Raw genomic sequence first — 22,135 nt, forward strand, 5'->3', positions numbered from 1 at the left:
AGTGGTAGAAAACCTTCATTTCCATTCTCCTGCTTTCATTGGTGTTGTATAGCTCCTTTATTTTCTTTTGCCTGGGAGAATTGGAGAATAAAATATGTAGTCTTTCTGAGTTTACAGTAAGGCAGATGAATACCCCAGAGATTTGGGGATAGGGTGATGGTCTCAAGAGACTAGCATTGCTTCCTGATGTCATTTTGTATATAAGTAGGAATGGAGGTATTATTGATATAATAGAGCCTTTGGACCTCTTACAGGAGAAGCTGTTTTGGAACTTGCATTCAGAATCCTTATTTTGAGCATATGTACTCAAGTTTCTTTCTTAATTTGAGGTATATGTCTTGGATCTTCCAAACAATGAAGATACACCAGAGCTGTATAGCAAAGTACTGCTGCACATTTGGCTGGCATTGAAGGTGAAAAAGATACAAGGATTTTACGCTGCATCACTCAGTGATAAGGTTTCTTAAGTTTGCTAGACATAGGTAGAGATGTGGTAGTTCTAGCATTCTAAATTTGTGTGAAGACAGCATCTTTCCCAGAATGGAATATTTATTTATTTTATTTAAAACATTCCTATGCTGCCTCTCTGCACAAATAGAGTCTGTAAGGCAGCAAACATCAACCTTTAAAGATTTCAACATTTGAAATAAAGTATATATACAATAATTTAGTAAAACATATAAACACACACAACACCAAAAACTCAGGAAGAGGCCAGTAACAGTTGTTGGGGTTATGCCAAACAGAACAAAAATTATCTTCCTGATGGCAGAAGACAATAGAGACAGATGAATCTATCTGCGGAAGAAGTTCCAAAGTTTTGGAGCCATGACAGAGAAGGCCTTTTCTCAGGTTGTCCCCCGTCTACCTTCAGATGGCAGGGGCACCCAAAGCAGAGGCTCTGAAGATGACCAGAGAGGATGGATAGGTTCATAAGGGGGTAGGGAGATTAGAGAAATGCTGATTCCTTTCTTAAGGGTTTGTAAATAAACCTAGCGTTGGGAACTCATAGATATGATTCAGAAGCAATAATAAACTGTCTTAAGTGGATGAACTTGAGAGAGACCCTTGGGCTCATGTTTTCCCACCATCCCTTGTGTGACTTTATTATGTAAACCTTCAACATTTATGTCAGGACACCATATTTATTCAAGCTGTGGTTTCTTGTCTACCATTCAAACAATGATTTAATCCTTGTTTGGAGGGCAGAGAACAAAGAAATTATGGTTTACTGCAAATTGAAAAAAAAGAACCAGGTGCAAGGTGAAAGGATTTATTGAAGTTTTTTTAGCTCCCTACGCGTTTTGCTTTAGGCTTTGTCAGGGGATCTATTATAAAATAGCGTAAAAACATGATTTGACAAATTAGAACAATTAATTGTAAAATTAGAAGCATTAAAATATAATACATAGATACCCATCCGACCATGTTACAGTTTTGTCTTAAGAAGTTTGTTTAGCAACTTTCAGAACTACAACAATTTGTTATTTCCAGAATGGAAAGAGCACAAAAATACATAATTCAAAATAGAGTGATAAGAAACAACATGATAGCATATCTTTTATGGAGTATTTCAAGTTTCAGCTTGAGCAATGAAATGAATAAGGTAGAGCTGTGTGTACCTTATAGCCAGGTATGATGCAATATATCCTTAGATCTTAAAGAGCTAGTGATTTTTTTAAAAGGAGCTTAGTCACCATAACCAGACATGTAAAGGAGATCTTGGTTCTCATTTAACCCATAGGGTACCAAAGACCAGAGTCTGAGTATCCCTTCACCTTCCTTTCTCCCTAATAAGTTGTCATTCTGGCCTGTTGGTGAGTGTTCAGTTCTGTGAAGTGTGAAACCAGTGGTGCTCCTGTTTTTCCCAGGGATATATTACATGACATGGAGCCCCCTATCCAGCCCTGGTTTGTATCTGAATTGTGCTATAGAGGCTGGTTCTCCTAAAAAGTGTGGGAGGATGAGTAGAGAAGCTGAATGGAAGTGCCTATGAACCTGAAGGTATAACTTTGTAATACATCTGCCCCCAGTTCTTCCAGTGTTGATGGATCGAATGGGAGATGCCAAAGACCAGGTTCGAGAACAAGCACAGAATCTTGCTTTAAAGCTAATGGATCAGACAGCTCCACCAATGGTATGTTGTTGCTGGAAGTTTGAACAAGACTGTGTATTTATGCTGTATCATGCACAAATCTTGTAATTGTAGTAGGTTGACTAGAAGGAATTCAGAAAATGCACTTTTTCTCATCCTTCTCTGTAAGTAGCATAGCCAAACTTCCCATCTTTTACATAAATATTGAAGATATGGTGGTAGGCTTGTCCTTCTTTCCTTCTGATCACCCTACATTAAAGTAATTGTTATGTGTATATATGGTTTAGTTGTATGCAATTAAATTGATCTTAAGCAGATGTACTTGGCAGTAAGTCTCATTGATCTCTGTGGAATGTGTTTTGTTGGGTTTAGGATTGCCACTTAATAACCTGAAGAACAAATTCCAGTTAAGTGTAGTATATATTCTTTTAATGAAGTGAGAAAGAAGATTTCAGTGCAGATTTATGCCAAAAATATTTCAATAGTATAAATAATTCTAGGGGAGGGCTAAGAGGAGCCCCTAGAATAAAAATAAAATCTTCAAAGCATTTCCATGACAGGCTTTTTAAAAAAAAAATTCTTGCTCACACACACTACAATTTTAATTTCTGAATTGTAAAATTGAGGCATAGATATTTCTTATAATTTTAGTTTTTGTTGGTTTACAAGGCCACATTTGTTTGACAGACTTGCTTTTGTTCAGGCCCAGTTTATTGCTCCTGTTTTTCATGTGTCGGTTCAGGTTGCAGCAGTCAGCTTCACGTTCACTTCCCTGCTGTCTTGCCATTTTTGCATCCCTTGCCTGATGGGGCTGAGAATTTAATTGTTTCCCTAAAGGCACAGCAGTGTCTACATGGCAACCCAGTTGAGTTGCAAAGGTCAACATACTTCCAGAAATAGTTCATGGTACATGCCACTTCATGGCTAAATAAATAAATAAATGAAGATTTGTCTCCCATCTATGCCAAAAGCATAATGCTGGTTACCAACTCTTTATAGCTAATTTTATCTTCTTTGCAATGCTGTGGCGTTATCTAAGTTTTGCCAAAGGCCATCCAGATGCCAGGCAGGCATAATTTACTGAATCCAACAATTAAGGGCCCCGTGGGGTTGCTCCTCATGTGAAATTTTCCTCTCAGTACCTCTTGGGCTGTATCCATGGTTGAAATTTATAGTGGCACTGCCAAGATCCATGATTAATTAATGGAGATTAACTTTTGGTTGTGGATTGAGCTAGTTAAAGGAGATATCAGTTTAACCCTTAACCAGGGTTAAGGACACTGGGGGGGGGGGGGAATCACACCAAAAGGAAAGGGATGGAGGGAGAATGAAGCATGTGGTTCTGAAGCCTGCTCCTGACCCCAAAACCAGTTTAATAAATTGGTCTGTCTAGATAAACATTTCCAGAAGTCCTCTTGAATTGTTCTAATTTCCCTTTTCAACTTTATCTTCCTCTGTCACTTCCCCCAAAAGTTTGATAGTATCCTAAAATACTATCTCTTGTTGCCAAATGCTTTGCCTGTGTATATTCCAGCTGGACTTGTTCCAGCACAGTACTCTAGAAAACCAAGAAACCATCAATATAAAATCCATTGCCTCCTAAATTAAGCTGTTTCTTACGATGAGCATGTTGCAAGTGACTTGAGAGCCATACTGAATTTAAGATCATAATATACTTAAGCTAAGCGAATACAGTAATACAGTTTTCTTGCTGAAGGTTTTGGCAGAATGTTTCAACACCGTTTAAAATACTTACTTGTGAAATTTATGTGGAATTTCCTGCTTGAAATTTGTGTTTGTTTTAAATTCAGAGTAATTTAATGAATTTATACATACGACACAGTCTATTTGGTCATGCTCCAGCATCACTCGAATCCTGGAAGGGTCTAAATCATAAAATGCTGCAGTCTGGGAAATGTGCTATTGCTCACTGTGCAGCAGTTGCTAAGCAACCTTTCTCCTCCTGAATGCCTGCTGAACGGCTGAGAGTGTAATGGCAGCATTGCAGCTGAAGGGAGTTGCAGTTGGAGCCTGCTTGCTTTGAAATATTGTTGCAAATCCAGTCTTGTAAGCTTCAGATTTACTGCATTGGCAGTTCTGATATAGAACTTCAGAAGTCCTGGGAGGTCAAGAATTATAAAGATAAAGCAAGAAAGAAATGGCTAAAAGGCAGATGAAACATGGAAAGATGAACATGCATGGGAGCAAATGAGTGTAGCTCATAATATGAGAAAGATCCAGAAATCATCACAGAAGCTCATTGAAGAACAGACGCAACGTTGAAATTTGGAGAACAGATAGAAACAGTACCTCTCAGTACAAAGCAAATACAGTGATTTTAAAATCAGTTTAAAGAGATTCAGCAGTCTGGATGAGGGGCATTTGGAAGTCAATCTTCTAGGGTTTTTTAGTAGGGAAAGATTAAAATGGGAGGAATATTGACTTAATCCTTCATGTGTAGTATTTGTGTCTGCATTTACTGGATGATTTAAAGACTATCTAACCAAACGTTTGTCTTGTTTTATTACAGATGTTGTGTGTACCAATAGCAGTTTACAAAATTGGAAATAGATCTAAAATAGTCTGATTTAAACTTTTTGTCCCAAGATCTCTCAGTAATTTGCCTTCTTCTTTTTAATAGTATGTTTGGGATCGTCTTGCTGCTGGCTTTAAGCACAAGAACTATCGGTCACGAGAAGGAGTGTGTCTTTGTCTCATTGCAACCTTAAACAAGTATGTGTATTATTCATATGGAAATAAGCTGCTGAAATGAGTACTTTCTCTGTCTGGTGGTGCATGTTCTTTCCCTTTAATTTAGCAGATTTTTAAAAGACACTAAATTTTTTTTTACTCTAAACTTCTGGAATTTTCCAAAAATATCCAAAGGTTGTAAAGAATAGAGATGCTAAAACTGTTTTGTGTGGTCATTTGCTGTATTTTTATGAGAAAGGAAAATGACGTTTTCTTTTGACTTTTCTAGCTATGGCGCACAATCCTTAGTTCTCAGTAAATTGGTTCCACACTTATGCAACTTGTTCGGAGACTCCAATAGCCAGGTAAGGATTATCGCTTTTCACAGGAAAGTCATACATTCTGATTGTTTAGTGTGTGCATTTTCTACCTGATCTTGCTCCATAAGTGAGTTTATATCTTTTTCCTGTATCCTATATCCTTAGCAGAGGAGGCACAGTTTCTACATTAATTCTTGAAATGGGAGGTTTATAATAGTGTGAATTATTACAAGATTGACCCAAGAAGTTTAACTTCCTTCTGTTAAAAAGCAGAAGAAGCTATCTGTCTTGATACCATTACCTGTCACCATGAGAGGGAACCATGGTATAACAGTCTCTTCAAATTTTTCTTCCAATATATTGTGTTAGGATTATGATATTTTAGAAATACAAATAAAAACATATGTAGTATAAAATAGAACTTTTTTCCATGGCCCAATGAAGAATCCCTTTCTGCACTGGAGGCAGAAATGGGTATCAAGGGATGTGCCATAGACTGGTTTAACTTGTTTCTCTTGGAACAGACTCAAACGGTAGCAGTTGAGGACCAACTATCTGCAGAATGGGAATTATCATACAGATTTCCACAGGACACAATATTATCTCCCATGTTGTTCAACCTCTGTGTAAAGGAGAACTATGGAACTGAATGCTATCAATATGCAGATTACACCCAGCTCTATATTTCCCTATCCAAATCACCACTGGACGCAGTAGAGATCTTGGATCGCTGCCTGACACTTATGGTCAAACGGCTGAAAGTAAACAAGTTGAAACTGAACCCAGACAAGACGGAAGAGCTGCTGGTTGGGAAGGCAGAGATCTTGAAGGAAATTATGCTTCCCATTTTCGATGGAGTTTGTCTGACACTTGCAGACTCTGTCAAGAGCCTAGAGGTTATAACAGTGCTACTGTTAGAAAAGCAAATTAAGGCAGCTGCAGAAATTCTTTCCAGAACTCAGCTTAGCCTGGAAGAAGGCCCCCTATCTCGACATGGCTGATCTGGGTACCTGGATCCGTGCTGTGGTAACACTGATACTTGACTATTAGTCAGTAAAGGGATAGGGAACCCATCAGTAAAGGGATAAGGAGGTACAAAAGACTTCACTACTATTTCTGTAAACAATGAAGGGCCATAGAGTCCACTACTGTTGCTGTAAATGGCAAGAGACTATAGACTTCAGTACTATTGCTACAAGTATGATCTTACTGGGTAGCTCCTATGTTGTTTAATATATCCATCATGGAATTTATCTATGCTTTTTCAACACTGTTAAATCTTTCAACCTCTCTGTCTGTGTCTCTGTCTCTTTCTTGCAAATTGCATGCATATATCCATTACATGTATTTTATATTGCCATGATAGTGATTGTACTGACTCACACCATGCAATCCGCCTTGAGTCTCAGTGAGAAAGGCAGACTATAAATGATGTAAATAAAAAAAAATGATTTAGAATCAATATTCAAGCAACAGATGGATGAAAGTTTCCCAAAATGCCAATGATGATTTTGTACATAAAGTGTGATGTATAGATTCATGGTGGCAACCAACGGGAAAGCCTATAAAGCAAGAAATGGCTGTAAGGTCATTTTACAGAATTTGTTAAGTTCAATTAGGAATTAATATGACATGCTGCCAGAGATCACAAACATAGTAGAGAGAAAGGTGAAGTGCCTTGTAGCAAACAACATTACTGATGTATTGCTCAGCCTGCGGCAGTCTTAGTGAGGAAGCTAATTTTGACTATAGATCAGTAATGTGTGGTAGAGATGGGCACAAACTGCAAGACGAACAGAAGTTCGTCACGAACTGGGCTGGTTCATGCTAGTTTGTGGAAGCTTGTTTTCCACGAACTTCCACAAACTGGTGTGCCAGTTCATCTGGTTCATGTAAAAGCCCAATACCCCTTTCCATGCTGCTGCGAAGCGGCAGGGAAAGGGACATTTCACCCCCCCCCCCCAATCAGCTGCTTGTTGGGGATCTCCCTGACAAGCATGTGATTCAAGCTGGTGGGGGGAATGCTCCTTTTCCTGCTGCTGCAAAGCAGCACAGAAAGGGACATTGAACCCCCCAGATCAGTTGCTTGTCAGGTATCCAAGCCTGAGGTGTGTGTGTGTGAAATGCCTCTTTCCATGCTGCTGCAGGACAGAAAGGGGCATTTTAAACCCCCCAGATCAGCTGCTTGTTGGGGATCTATCCGCTAAGCAGCTGATCCAAGCTGGTGGGTGGTGAAATGTCTCTTTCCCTGCTGCTGCGAAGAAGCACAGAAAGGGACATTTAAACCCCCGGATCATCTGCTTGTCGGGGATCTTCCCGCCAACCAGCTGATCCAAGCTGGTGGAGGATGAAATGGCCCTTTCCGTGCCACTTTGCAGCAGCATGGAAAGGAGTATTTCAACCCCATGAACCAGGAACCGGTTCACGAACTGGGGCAAGTTCGTGAAGGTTCATGAAACAGGACAAACCATGAACCAAACAGTTCATTTTTTTTCCAATTTGTGCCCACCTCTAATGTTTGGTGTAACTAAGCATATCAGAGAATGTACATTTTATTCTTTCCAAAAAAGTACCTTGAATGAGAGTTGGCATATTCTAGAGCTTTAATTGCAGTCCCCCCCCCTCTCCCCTTCCTTGTTCATTATGTTTGAAAAGACCTAGTAGTAATGCAGCCAATGTAGCCTTGTTCCAAGCACTTCTTTTTACTTTACTACTTAACAATTATAAATTTAACTTCTAAAGAGCTGGTTGGAAGGGGCTATAAGACTATGTGTTAAGAACAGCAAATTCATTTTATGCTTTTAAATATTCTTCAAAAGTTTTAACGCTTGCAATGTATATTTGCAGGTGAGAGATGCTGCAATATTGGCAATTGTGGAGATTTATAGACACGTAGGGGAGAAAGTAAGGTCAGACCTCAACAAGAGGGGAATTCCTTCTGGAAGGTAAGTTCTTGGTATCTCTTCTTCCACTGCATACTAATTGCCTATTTTCTGTGGTTATATATTGCCTATATTTTCTGTGGTTTTCTGTGCATAAATTTAGCTGGCCTCTTCATCAGATCTTTCTCAAAATAGACATCCAGATTGACAGTACAAATATGATGCTGTTCAGACATGGGAACAGAAGTTAAGTGAGCACACAAAATAAAAATAACATGTAATAGCAGCCTGACATTGTATCTGGGGACGTTATTATGCAAGCCACAGAGAACAATGGTGGCTGCTACTTCTGAGGTACTAAATAAATCTTTGAGCACTTATTGCACAGTAAAACTGTAAGCTTCTCAGAAATAGCTCTTCTTTCTCTCTTTCCCGCTCTACCTCCCATCCCCCTATTCTCCCTTGATTTTACAAAACATGATAAAATGGTAGAGGAGACAAGTGGTTGAATAACCAGGATGGTGAGATGGCTTGTGGATGGTGTTATCTTATAAGCAGCGTCAAGACAGTCTTTAAGAAAAAGAATTTCTGATATTGGTACAAATTATTTTCTGTAGTGTTTAATTGTGCGTCAAGGTTCTGTATAAAATGTAGTAAAGCGTTTATTTTTCTAAAGCTGTATATTTATCTCACAACACAAGCTTGCACTCTCTCACTTTCTTCTGTGAGTGAGAGATCAAAAGCATTATCTGAACTTCATGAGTTACAAACAGTCTGGCACTACCTCAGGGACTTCCAGTCTCAGCTGTGAACCTGGTGAAGAAATAATAGAATGTTTTTAAGAAAGTGTATGGTGTTTGTCTTTCTTCACTGCATAGGTGTTTGGTATAGTATTTTTATGCAGCCCTTGCTCTTAGGAGTTCAGAGTGGTATACGGGGGTCAGCTTTCGCCTCTTACGGCCTCATAATAGCCCCATGAGGTGTGTTGGGCTGAGTGAGAGTGAATGGTTCCAGGTCAACCCACAGGCTTCATGCATGAGAGAGGATTTGAACGTAGGCCTCCCCAATCCCTAATCTAACATTTGCATTTGTTATACTGAAAGTCAGTGTAAGTGCTGCCAACTCACTTAACACCACCCTCCTCTACTTGGGAATATGGAAAGGTTGCTTGAGCAGATGAGATGACTTGAGCCGATTATCAACCGTTATTTGAATTGCAGGTGGTTTTCCATAGCAAACCTCCCCTCAGGAATGCAGTTAGCTCCATCCCTCCTCTTCTGCATGTTGCCGCATCCTCTTACGTGCAGCTTTGAAGGAGGATGGATGCAGAGGATGGCAGTAGCAGCAGCTTCCATTGTAGACAACTAATATAGAATAGCATGTTAGAGGTGGTGCCCATTAATCATGGCAAATTTCTTCCTCCCTGTGGTCTCAACAAAGTGCCAGCCCAGCACTGTGCCCAAAGTTAATCCCTCTCTCTTAGCTGCACTTTCCCCCAATCATTAATTATCTTCCCTTGCTGCCTCATACATACATGTACGGATGCACCATCTGCGCTGGCAAAGAAGAGTAATGTCAGCAGCAGCTACCGTATGCTTGATCTTAGCAGCAGTGATTTCTAGGCGTGGACTGAAGAAATCTGAGGTGTGGAGTGCATCTGAATGGACTCACTGCAGCATACTGTAACTAGCATTCTTTGGAAAAAGATTAATGTGCTTGTGCGCATCTTCAAAGCACGCACACATATGCTAGAAATACCAGGTGCTTCCCTCTTGCAGTCCCCACCACCCTCTCGTACTTCACGGAAACTATGAAATGGTGACTTCACTTCCCCTAGCTGTCCTTCACCACAGCAATTATCTTCCATCGCCACCTCAGACACACACATACAGATGCCCCAATAAAATGGTGGTAGTGGAGTTCCTGTGACCCTCTGTAGAGTGGATTGTGAGTGCTTCCCCTGCTCTGATTGAAGAGCACTGCTTCCTCTGAAGATGCCAGGTATTGAACATACAATTCATCAGATATGCAAGGTGAAGACGGGCAGAGTTCCTTTCTGACTTGGCTTTGCTTTGGGCTGCCAGATGGCTATAAAATACATCATGATAGAGTATACATCATGTATAATTCTGCAGAATACAAAAATGACCGAAGTTGCCATGATAAAGGTGATGGACATATTTTGCTTCTAAGAATTAGGAAGGCAACTGTTTTTAGGTTACTGGCAAAGTGTGGTATATGCTAAATGCAACATTTTTGTAATTTCTTCTCTATCTGGCAAAATGTTGTAATGCTTAATTTTCCTGCCACTCCCAAAATGAGAGAGAGTGGTAGTAGGGTAAACTAAGAGTGTTCTATTGTTGCATATTTTACTACATGTCAGGCAGAGAGGAGGAGGAGGAGTTGCAAGGCTTTTGCTTTTGGCAGATGCCACCCCCTGCCAGGAACATCTGTAGACACTGTTGGGCAGTGCTACAGCTTCCCATTATTTGAAACGGACGTATTTACTATGTACTGAGAATAGATTTGTGAAGTGGGGATAGCTGTTTACAGTGCTTAATTCAAATCGTCATGGGCGGGCAACTTGTCTATTGTAAAAATCTAGCCAAAGGAGAATATTGGATCAAAATATTTGGCGTTTTAGTGATAATGATACAAGGTTAAAGACCAAGGAGTAGATTCTTTGCCAACAGTAGCTGTTCAAGTGGCTTAATTTTGAAAGGTAACTGTGTAGATTGTCACTGACCAAATGTAAGTCACACAAAACAAACATTATAGGCTTCTTTGGAGTGATGCACTTGTCATGACGGAAGAAACAATATTGAGTCAATCCATAAGTTGTGAAATCCAAGTAATCAGTCACTATTATGATTAACTAAGAAGAAAATATGGCTGAAACTAGCCAGTACAGGAAGAAGTTGAAGACGCTGGTGAGGGAATCTTCCATAATACTTTCTGGGTTACTAGTTTTCGGTCTTTTTTCAGACTCCAGGCCAAGCTTTAACTATATCCAGCCACTTCTGGCTCACTTAACTTTTTATTCATTGTGGCCATCTTTCAGCTTTTGTCACTAAGGTCTATATGACAGGGAAGACAGGGCTCATGCGCAGTTTGAAGCGCTGCAGCTTATTATTAAGGGATATGAAAAGTTTTAATTTTTGAAAGTCTATCTTGTGCACAGGGAAAGATCCTCTGTTGCATCTGGTTATCATCAGTGAGTATTTTCAGGTTGTTCTAAAGGCAGACATCCTTAAATTAACAACAACAAAAATAGTGGGGATGCTACTGCTGAGGCCAATTTCAAGTCGAGTTAATTGTAGGTCCTAACTCAGCAGGAACTTGTGTGTTCAAATATCCTTGTGTTCAAATATGTTTGCTATATTCCAAAACAAGGGCATGTGTTACAGAACACCATTAAGCTAGCTTGCATTCTAAAATGTATCAGTTTTCCTAATGCTTATGTTTTTAAAGATGCCAACCATTGGATTCTTTCATAATAAGTTCAATGAGCCAGTCTGACTTGTACATGCATATTTGGAAATTATACCTGTAATTCAAAGGCTGCTTCCATCATCCTCTGTCCTCATGAAGCATGTTAGAAAATCCTGTGCATGGCCTGTGAGCTAAAGATCTGCTTGTGTGAGTAGAAGCACTTCACTCATTTGAAGTATTCCCAGCGTACCCCCCCCCCCGCCAGCCGTACAAATATGGGCTGTATTGAGAGTTCAGGGGATTCTCCAGTGGCAGGGGATGTGCTCATATATGGGTTTACTGAAGTACTCCTGTACATCTCCCAGCCCTGACGGAAATAGTTGTTCAGAAAAATTATGCCTCATTTCTGGCAGCTTTTACACTTGACTGTAGTAGGAATTTGAGACCTGGCACTTAGTACTGCTTGACTCCCTCCTGGCAGAAGAATGTATTTCTGTCTGGGGTTAAATTGAAAAAATGTATTGGCAGCTCCTAAATGCCATCAAGCTACTGCACAAAGACAAGTTATTTACAACAAATGGATTTTTATGGTTTAACAAAAAGACTGTTAAAGCTGCTGGCATCTGACTGTCAGTGGGTGTTTGAGAGAGTTCTATAAAGGAATTAACAATTCTTAGAAACTGTTTTCAGGTTGCTCACATAGAAATCATGCTTGACTTGTGTTATTAGGCAGGTATGCATATCTAAATGTGGTCTGTATGTGAGTATACGTGTGTATAAATCATATATACACACACCACATATAGATGATTTCATCTGCCTTACATATCACAAAAAGACAGCCGTGATTACGTACCTGCAAGAATTGTTTCTGTGGATTTTATGACTTTAATTTCTTGCTTGTGTGCACAGAAGTCGACTCGTAACTATTTTGCACAAAGGACAATTTTGATTGCCAGTATTTGTGGCTGGTAGAAACAGTGCGCTGCTTTACAGATTCGGCCTGTGTTTCTCATGCATCCTCCTTTCTAATATACATATACTCTACCATTCATAGAAATTCATAGTCTTTAAATCTTAGTTACTAGTAGCAACCACCCCTCCATAGGTACATGGGCAAAAAGAGGATCCCAACCCTGCCCCCCATATTCTGTGTGAATATAACAGTACTCAGGAGAAAGTGAAGGTGATTGCAACCCAGAATGATGGCAGGCTAGTAAGCAGTTTCAAAACTTGAGAACCCAGCCCTAACCAGTTGTTATCTGCAGAAATGTGCTATAAAACTGTTGTTTGAAGTGTATAGCTTATTTTCCGAAATCTGGCCATACCTCTGAAGTAGTAGAATACTTTTCTGTGTCTCTTCAGATTATTTTAATTTCTGCACAGAAATCGACTCTGTATATTACTGTTTGAAATTGGCCAAATTGTTCAGACTGGTTATTGAGAGCCAAGATTGCCCTGAGACATTTCTTTTGTAGTGCATTTGCAGCCATAGGGCACTGTTGGTATAACTAGTATGTTCCCTTATAGCGGACGAGCTCGTATACCTAGAACAGAACATTTTGTTTCACGCTAGTGATTTTAGTGACGTGACAGATACTTTATAGCGTTTAAAAGTATTTTCATCTCTGACGTCTTTGCCAACCATATCTGAGGATGGGTAAGGATTAGAAATGTCTAAGCCAGTTCTTAGTGAATACGTTTATCAGAGAAGATTTCTACAGAGTTTGTACTGAAGTATAATACATAATGGATGGTCTTAGAAGTTACGTTGCAGAAGAGATCTTGAACCTGAAAGATTTCTGATTTATTCTACTTTGTTGCTGTTTGTCCACAGAATAACAGGGCTAGAAATCTTCCCCTTGTTCTAGAAGCTCTTGTATGGTTACCCCAGCTGTTCACTATCTGACATGAAGCGCTTAATACTATGCTACAATTTATGGAACACACACTATCACAAATGCACACTTATAGAGAGAGCTGTCTTTCTTAAAAGGGAGCTTGTACAAAGTTCTGAGCCCATAGAAGTCCCCCATGTTTTGATGGTGCATTTTTAAAATTTCTGTGCCATAATGTATTCATGTAGAATTGCTTTTTCTTTGAATTGTATTTATTGCATATTTCTCATTATAAGCTGATCCTGTTGTATTTTTTATAAATAAATTTTGTTTAAATTAAAAAAAATATTATGCTACAGCTGGATTTGGTCCTCATTCTTTACATATTAAGGTGGTCTTATTTCAAGCTTTCAATGGAAACAAGAGTCATAAATCTTCAAAATTATTAAAAGATGCATTGATAAACTCAAAATTATATATATATTAATACATAACTAGTAGTTTGCTGCTCATATATATATTGTGCTAAGAACTCATAGTCTACCTATACTGCAAGTATGTACTGTGTAAGTGGCATGCACAGACTTGTGCACAGTAATCTTAATATCCTAGCCTATGCTATACAATAATGTAAAAGATATATTTGTTTTTTAACAGTTCTCTCAGAACTTAAAAATAATTGATCTTCCTGTGTTCTGATATATGGCTTTAAAATTTGAGCTGTATAAGGGCCAAATCAATATCTTGAATTCAGTAATCTGAGACCAATACCTAAAGTCTATTGGAAGTCACCCTACCCCAGACCTCTGCTTTGGAAAGTGAAACTGTTAATCATCATAATAGTACAATTGTACATCACATTTATTCCAGGAGTTCAGGTTAGTGAAAATGGATAGGATAAAATATCTTTGGAGAGGAGCTGAGCATTTACGTTGCATGCAGAAAGTACCAGAGATTGAACCTGTGACCTCCTGTTTAAAAAACAAAGTAGAAACTATGTGAAAGTAGCAGGGGATGTGAAAGATCTGATCTCTATATATGAGACCTTGCAGAGGCTCTGCCAGTTGGAGTAGCCAATGGTCTGACTTGGTATATGTGTAAGGTAACCCATTTTTTCCATTGCTGTCTTATATGAAAGGCATAGGCCAATGGTAACTCACAGAGATTCATAGTGTGAACTTAAGTTCAAATCTAGATCATAAGTCTAGCGTGCCAATCACTACTCCAAATTGGCTTTGATTTATCTAATATTTCAGCCATAGTCAATTAAATTATATTTCTCTTTGGTTGGCAAAATCAAAAATACACTGTCTTACATGAGTTGTGCTGGATGCTCAGTGTTCTTAAAAAATGCTAATTATCTGTTCTGTAACCTCCTTTTTTCTTTCAGTCCATCACAATGCTCTCTTATTTTTCATGCTACTTTGCCACTAATTTTCTCAACTTGCCTCCTTGCTTCTGTCTCATTTGTGAAGCTTAATTCATGCTGGATAAAAATAAATTTTGTTTCCTCATCCCTGTTCCTTCTTTGACTGGTCCCCTATGTACTCATTGGGACAGGCATGTAAAATGATACAGAGGTGGAATGATAATATTTTGTGTCTTACTGCTTACACTAAAGGAAGAGATCAGCTCATATTCTCTCACAAATGCTGGTAACAAAACCTATTACCATCGAATTAAAAATATTTCAAACTCTTTTACCATGCTCTGTCGTGCATCAGGTTGAAGAGTTAGGCAGAGATTCCCTCATGCTCTCACACCTACTACTGCTTCCTCCTTCAGTATTTAGGGCCCATATGAAAGTTAAATTGAAAGATGAATGGGAAGGACCTCATGATAGGAAGCCAGAGAAGGGTGAAGAAAAATGTGAAGGGACTAGAGGGATACAGGAACAAAGTAGGCTTGAGAAGAATGTCTGCAGGCCTGATCCTCCGGACATCGGATGAAAGTAATAGTTTGCTGCATTTTTATCCTGCCTCTCAGCCCAAATCGGCTCCACAGGTAGCTCACCAGAATCAGTTAAAAAAAACAAAATAAATGTTGCTTTAGGAGGCAGTTCTCAGCTGAGCTGTACCTAGGCACCACGAAGGGCTTTTTAGTACTTCCAAATAACTGGATCCAGCACTCCAGTAAGATGTAAGTCATTGACCTCATGTCTCTCCTCCCCCCCCCCCCCCCGCCACAGACACATGTACAGTTTTACACGTATATCTGTTCTGAATATATGGTTGCATTTTTGAAAGGCTGCCCTTTTGAAACTCCCTTGTTGTGCATATTATTTCCCTTTGGTACACACTGATGAGGCAGTAGATGGCTCTATTTTTATTTTTTAATGGGGGATATTGAAAGTTTATACTCAAACCTTAATTATAGCAGATGTTGTGGCAGTCATCTCCAAAGTCTCATGTCCCTTCTAGAGCTGTAAATCAATCCTTATGATTTTGACCTCATGCAGATGTGGTCTGACAGCCAATCGGAGTCCATGGAAGTTCACTAGTTAAGAGGGGTGAGCAAGCCTCATTTTAAAAAAAGAGATCGAAAAAGACTTCTCAGACCAGGAATTTGAGGCTGGGAATAAGTGTGTCAGTAAGCATTCCTTTAAGGGCCCAAAATATCAAAATTACTTATGCAGGTTCTGGGTACAGGAGACTGTGTATTGAAAGAGCAACCTTAAACCTTTGGATGGATTCTGTTGGTGCTTGTCACAGGTTCCAATGAAACCTTGTCAATTGAAGTAAACTGTCTGGGAATGTGGGAACTGAATTGCACGCAAGTGGAAGTTTTCCATACAAGGCATTTATCCTGGTAAATGTTTTATTTTCTGTTTTTAAAAGAAACCTTTTTTATCTCCATCTATATAATGCCTCTCCAGCCAGAAAATCCATATGAAAAAGGGAATCATGCTTACAGCACAAATAATTACAACAGCATTCTGTCAGAGTCAAAGTAAGAGACCCGTGGGTGAGTGTAGCATACACACTACCAACACATTAAGCTCATCTCACCCATTTACCAGATTGTGTGCAGTTAGGAGTGTATAAGAGATGAGGAGAGGCTAGTAAGTAGAATTGGATGTTTTAGGAGAGGGCCCATATACCTGTAGATGTATCTGAGGCATATCAATAAAATATAAAAATAACCATCATAAATCTTTTACGCCTAGAGTGCTGCTGCATCAAGGTTACATTCTATCCCCCCCACCAGCTGCAAATTAAGAGAGAACATTGCAAATATCTTTCTTGAAAGATGTGGTAAAACAGGAAGGGCGTGGTGTGCATAAAGTACCAAAGTGCTGTTTCTGCTGCCACTACTAGAAGGTAGTAGAAGACTACAGGTTTTTCATAGTTCTTGCAAATAAGCCATATCTTTAAGGGGAATAAGCCCCGTTCAACTCAGTGGGGTAAACATGCTTAGGGGTGCACTGCACAAGGCTTCCTGTGCCCTTTCCTTCCATGCTACTCCAGTAAGCACTCTCTGGGAGTACAGAGAAAATTTCTGATTGTCAGAACAATCATTTATCCAGAAAGTGATTCCTTTACTTTCCCTTGACTCTGGATGAAGTACAGCAATTACTGGGATGCTAGTACACCACAAAACCAGTTAGATTGGATTAAAATAGTCCCTAAGAGTTACTGATAGCAAAACAAAATTAAGCAAGTAAATTTCTAGGCTAAGTATTTGAGAAAAAAGGCAAAATATAAGTATGGGATAAATGTATTCCTTTCTCCTCTAATTCTTAAACTTGCCTCTAAATTAAAAGTTAGGCACCTGGAGCTGGAATTCAGACATTTATTTCCATTTTAAATGTGTGAAAGAGAAATTTTTGGAAATGACTCATAGAAGCTGGTGGAGACTACGTGCATAAGATGGTTCTTGCATAAAGAAGAAACAAAAGAACCGTACTGGAAATATTTCCTTTTCCTCTGTTTCTCACTCCCTAACATGGGTATAATCCGTCACTGTGTCTTCACCTGGCAAGACTGAAACACTGGAACTGGCCGGCTGCTTTTTACTCTAAGTCTCCTCTAGCAACAGGACATGAAAAGACAGAAAAGTTTTCTTATATTTTCATGTACCACTTCCAGAATTATGAGGTATCAGAGTGCACATAGGTTGGACTTGCCTGGCCACATGGAGGCAATTCTTGCTTTTTGCTCCAAATGAGTAGATATTTTCAAACCTGTATCAAGAGTACTAGAACAATCCAGCCTAGGCTAGCCAATGAATCTGCTGGAGCAGTTCTGTCTAACGTTTTGCCGTCTGTGTTAAACCAAGGAACACAGAATCTCATTATTTTACAGTGATGCAGGTTTTGATAGATCATTATGCAGGAAGCCAAAATTCTTCCTTTCAGTAGGTTTTCAATAGGAATTCCTTTCCCACTCATTACTCGGGTCTTAATGAAGTTTTTATTCCTACTTAAATGTTTAGAAATCCTTTGTTGAAGTTCCCAATAATAATAAAAATCTTCCCTACATGCTGTTTATATTTAGATGGTTGTCATTGAGTGAATAAATTAAAAGGTAACTATCAGATTGTTTTTTCTATTTCATTGTCTATAGAATGTTTGCTTTGGTATGCAAGGAAAGAATTGTGCCATGCTGTGGGAATATCCTCAGGTATAGACTAGAAGTTCTTGAGGTGGCTTCCTGAATTTAGAGTTTAATTCCAATAATTAACTGTGCCATCCAAGGCTGAGTTGCACTCTTCTATGTCCATTTAAGTCAGCGCTTTTAGAAGGCTATAATTCTGTTTAGGATTGTGCTGTAAGTCTTGCAAATTATCCATTGTTTTAAATGTTTGTAGGTCTTCCAATTTGCCTCCTAGAAACATGCCACAAAATTAAATTTGTATCATAGTGTCCAAATGTGTTCAGACTGCTTTCTAGTCTGTGAATAAGAAACTAGATTGCTCTACCTGATGCAGTTCTGTTAACCAGAGGAATACGTTTTTTAAAAATGAAGGATAAGAATTGTGACCATAGTTATGAGAGATTCTCCAACAGTAGTTCTTGAACTGTGATAATAAACTTTACAATCCTAGATGCCTACCTGAAAGGGATGATTAAGTTTATATATATCTGCTTTGGTGTAGTAAATAGTCATATCTTGTTGCCTGAGAAGTAGTATGGCTGCTGATGTCCATGCAATTGTAGATGTGCCTGCTAAGAATGTAATGGTATCTAATCAGTTGTGAAATCTCTTGAATATGTTTAAAGGACTTTACACTACATTAAACTAAACCCAAGCAATTTACAATAATCATGTGGTCATTAGTTTTACGGGCTACCAAATACCATTTGACAGCTCATTGGAGAGATGTGTTTTGAGAGATCTGAAGGAAACCATTTTTGGTTGCATATGCTGTTTTCTACAGAATACCTGTGTGCAGGGCTTTTTTTGAGGGGGAACGCTCCAGAACAGTGTTCCGGCAGCTCTAGAATCTGCCCACTTGATTCCTTCCTCCTTCAGCCCCACGGGCTCTGGAGAGGAGGTTAAGCTGCTTTGAGTTCATTCTGCTTTCTTGGGTGAATGAGAGAGAGAAAGAGAGAGAGCTCAAGCAGACACTGCTCGGACCTGGCACAGGCTCTGCAGAGGAGGGTAAACAGCTTTGAGTTCATTCTGCTTTCTTTTCATTCTTCTGTGAGTGAAAGAGAGAGAGAGAGAGAGAACAAGCTGGGGCCCGGTGCCGGCTCTGCAGAGGAGGGTTAAGCTGCTTTGAGTTCATTCTGCTTTCAGTCAGGGGGTTCTGTGTGTGTGCTGCTTTGAGTACATTCTGTTTTAGTTTCATTGGGGGGTGGGGGGGTGAGGCTGTGTATGTATGTGTGCTGCTTTGAGTTCATTCTGATTTTTTCATTCCTCAGAGAGAGAGAGAGAGAGAGAGAGAGAGAGAGAGAGAGAGAGAGAGAGCAAGCAGAGCTGCTGGGGCCAGCTCTCCAGAGGAAGCTAAGCTGCTTTGAGTTTATTCATGGTGGGGGGGAAGCTGTGTGTGTGTGCTGCTTTGAGTTCATTCTTCTTTTCATGGGGCTGTGGGGGGCTCTGTGTGTGCTGCTTTGAGTTCATTCTGCTTTCTTTTCATGGGGACGAGTGGGGCTGTGTGTGTGTGTTGCTTTCATTCTTTTGTTGACTGAAGTTGACATTGTTATGGTTCCTACAGCTTTTGAATGCAAATTGGTCTGTGTTAGTTAAATATATCAGTTATGGTTATTTGTATTAGTTAAAATATCAATTATGGTTATTCCAGTTTTATGCTAGGAATGGATTGCTGTGTCCAAGTCACAGAAGGCTTTCATCAATATATTCTTCAGCATATAGGTGTTCTTATGTCTTAATAGCTGTAACTCAAATGGTTCTTCCCACCCTCAGCTGATTAACATCACATTTATGAGCAATTCACAATGTCACAACAGCTTAGCCATTGGTAAGGTAGAGTTGGCAGGCAACAAAAAAAGGCATTTTAAACTAAGTATAAATCTAATGCAGCTAAAGTTGAGTATCTTCTTTTGAATTGCTCCAGGAAAGCAAAACCCTGCCTGAAAATTTGAAAATTCAATATTCATTAGATTAGGAATTTCAGACTCTGTGGAATTTTGAGAAAAAATTTTGGAAATTTGTTTTCTATGCTGGCAGAGGGAATCTGTTAGAATTTAGATTTGTGAGATGGGTTTTGGATTTTTAGAGGCCTCCTCCTTCTTGCGTATTTTAAAATATGATTCCAAAGAAATGAAATGTTTGGGAAAGGGAATGGAAGATTTCACTTTTTGTAGAGGATACAGAAAGGAAAAAAACCCATTCTCATAATAGTGTAATTTTACAAGCTTACTAACATTTATCTCATCGTAATGCATCGTGCTGGGTTCCGGGAGTGACATCACATCCGGGAGTGGTGGCACTTCTGGGAGTGGTGGCACTTCCAGGAGTGACGTCATCACGCATTTCTGTGCAGGCGCATGCGCGCATACGTGCTTCACGCGCACACGTGATAATAGAGTTCCACCACCTCTTTCCCCAGCCCCGCCTGTGTGTATAAAGTGATTGATCCTTTTTACAGATCTCTAGGAAAAAAAAAAAAACATCCGTCACAAAATTGATGTGGCAACAAGTTAAGGCAGCTGCAAAAAATGCTTTCTACAACCTCAGTCTAGCCTGGAAGATGGCTTCCTATCTTGACATGGCCAATTTGGCCACCTCTATCCATGCTGTGGTAACATTAAGACTTGACTTTTGTAATGCACTATACGTGACCTTGTAGACTGCAGTATACATAGGTCTCCCATCTAAGTTAATTATGAGACACCAGTTGGTAGAAAACACGGCAGCTCGGCTGTTACCAGGAGCAAGCAGAAGCATGAATATCACTCCCTTCCTGTAGTCACTCCATTGGCTACCTGTCAGTTACTGTGCTCATTTCAAGGTATTAGCTATCATATACAAGGCTCTTCATGGCCTTGGTCCAGCATACCTGCTGTTGCTTTTACCCATTTGCAGGGTGGCTGTCATAGCCCAGTCTGAGAGTGAGGTCTCCTCTGGAGGAGAGGAGCCTCGTGTAGCCAGCCAGGACTCCTCAGGAGAAGAAGAGTTCTGTGTAGCCAGCCCTAGCCCTGACTCAGCAGAAGCCAGCAATCATGAGCAGCAGCTGCTGGCTGATCAAGGCTCACAGCTAGCAGCTGAGACACCAGCACCCTCTAGCCCCAATACCACAGGGGAAGCTCAGCCAGGAACTTCCACAGGGGAGGCTCAGTCAGGGACTGCCAGCACCACAGGGGAAGCCCAGCCAGGGGCTTCCACCCCCCCAGGCTCACCCACACCTAGAGAGCGCCGCAGGCAGCGCCAGAGACTGGAACTGCAGGAGAGACGGCGCAGTGCTCGTCTCCTGAGCCAACGCCAGCTGCTGGAGAGTGATGATGAGTAGCATCAGGATGGAGCCCCAGCAGCTGGCTGAAAATCACGCCTGGCTATAAAAGCCAGTCAGGAGCAACTGCCAGGCGTGGAAGCAACGTGTCAACTACCTGCAACCACTCCCTGGTACCTTGTGTCTTGCTCTTGCCTGCACCTTGATTTGATACCCTCGTGCTCTGACTTACAGACTGGACTTGGCTTGGCTTTTTGGATCCTGGAGGCAACCCTGGAATTAACCTTGTGCTCTGACTACGGACTGGACCTGGCTTGTGACTTTTGAACACCCCTTGGCTTCGTGCTAGTACCTGGACTCCCAGCTTGGGCGGGCCCAGCCCATGACAGATTGCTTCCACCACAAAACTTCCCAGCATGGACACGACGATGCCCACCCTGGGGAGCCTGGCTCTGCTGCAGGATCAGGTACTGCAATTGACTCAAGCACTGGTGACTTTGCAGCAGCAGATTGCCACCCTACTTGCTGCCCCTGCTGCACTGCCGCCTGCTAAATGCCCAGTGAAGCTTCCTGACAGTTTTGAGGGCGATGTGGAGGAATTCCCAGCATTTCTTGCCCGCTGCCAGCTATATATTGAACTCCGGGCCAGAGACTTTCCCACAGATAAAAGCAAGGTCGGCTTTATCCTCAGCCTGTTAAAGGGCAGGCGGCAAGATGGGCCACACCCTTGTTACTGGCCAAATCCCCACTGCTAGGGGATTTCCCAAACTTTGTGGCCCACATTTCTGCCGCCTTTGCGAACCCCCTGAAGGCCATCAAAGCAAACCAAAGAATACGTGCCCTCACCCAGGGGAATGGGACTGTGGCCCAATACACCACTGAATTCCAGTTACTGGCCCAGGACCTGGGCTGGAACGAAGCTGCCCTCGCCGACCAGTACCTGGAGGGCCTATCTGAAGAGGTATTGGATGAAGTGGCCCGATCCGAACGACCGAGAGAACTACAAGCGCTCATTCTCCTATG

At 40.5% G+C, this 22,135-nt stretch overlaps 1 protein-coding gene across 4 annotated transcripts in view; it reads left to right on the forward strand.

The window, feature by feature from the left end:
- CLASP2 (cytoplasmic linker associated protein 2) overlaps nucleotides 1-22,135 on the forward strand; it is a 161,078-nt gene that overhangs the window by 20,611 nt on the left and 118,332 nt on the right. For all 4 annotated transcript variants that reach the window (XM_054991913.1, XM_054991914.1, XM_054991915.1 and 1 more), the window contains exons 3-6: nucleotides 2,034-2,137; nucleotides 4,737-4,828; nucleotides 5,076-5,151; nucleotides 7,954-8,051. In XM_054991913.1, coding sequence (XP_054847888.1) covers nucleotides 2,034-2,137; nucleotides 4,737-4,828; nucleotides 5,076-5,151; nucleotides 7,954-8,051 — 370 coding nt within the window. The remainder of the gene's footprint in view (nucleotides 1-2,033; nucleotides 2,138-4,736; nucleotides 4,829-5,075; nucleotides 5,152-7,953; nucleotides 8,052-22,135) is intronic.

This window comes from Eublepharis macularius, chromosome 11 (genome assembly GCF_028583425.1).
Source record: "Eublepharis macularius isolate TG4126 chromosome 11, MPM_Emac_v1.0, whole genome shotgun sequence".
Classification (NCBI taxonomy): domain Eukaryota; kingdom Metazoa; phylum Chordata; class Lepidosauria; order Squamata; family Eublepharidae; genus Eublepharis; species Eublepharis macularius.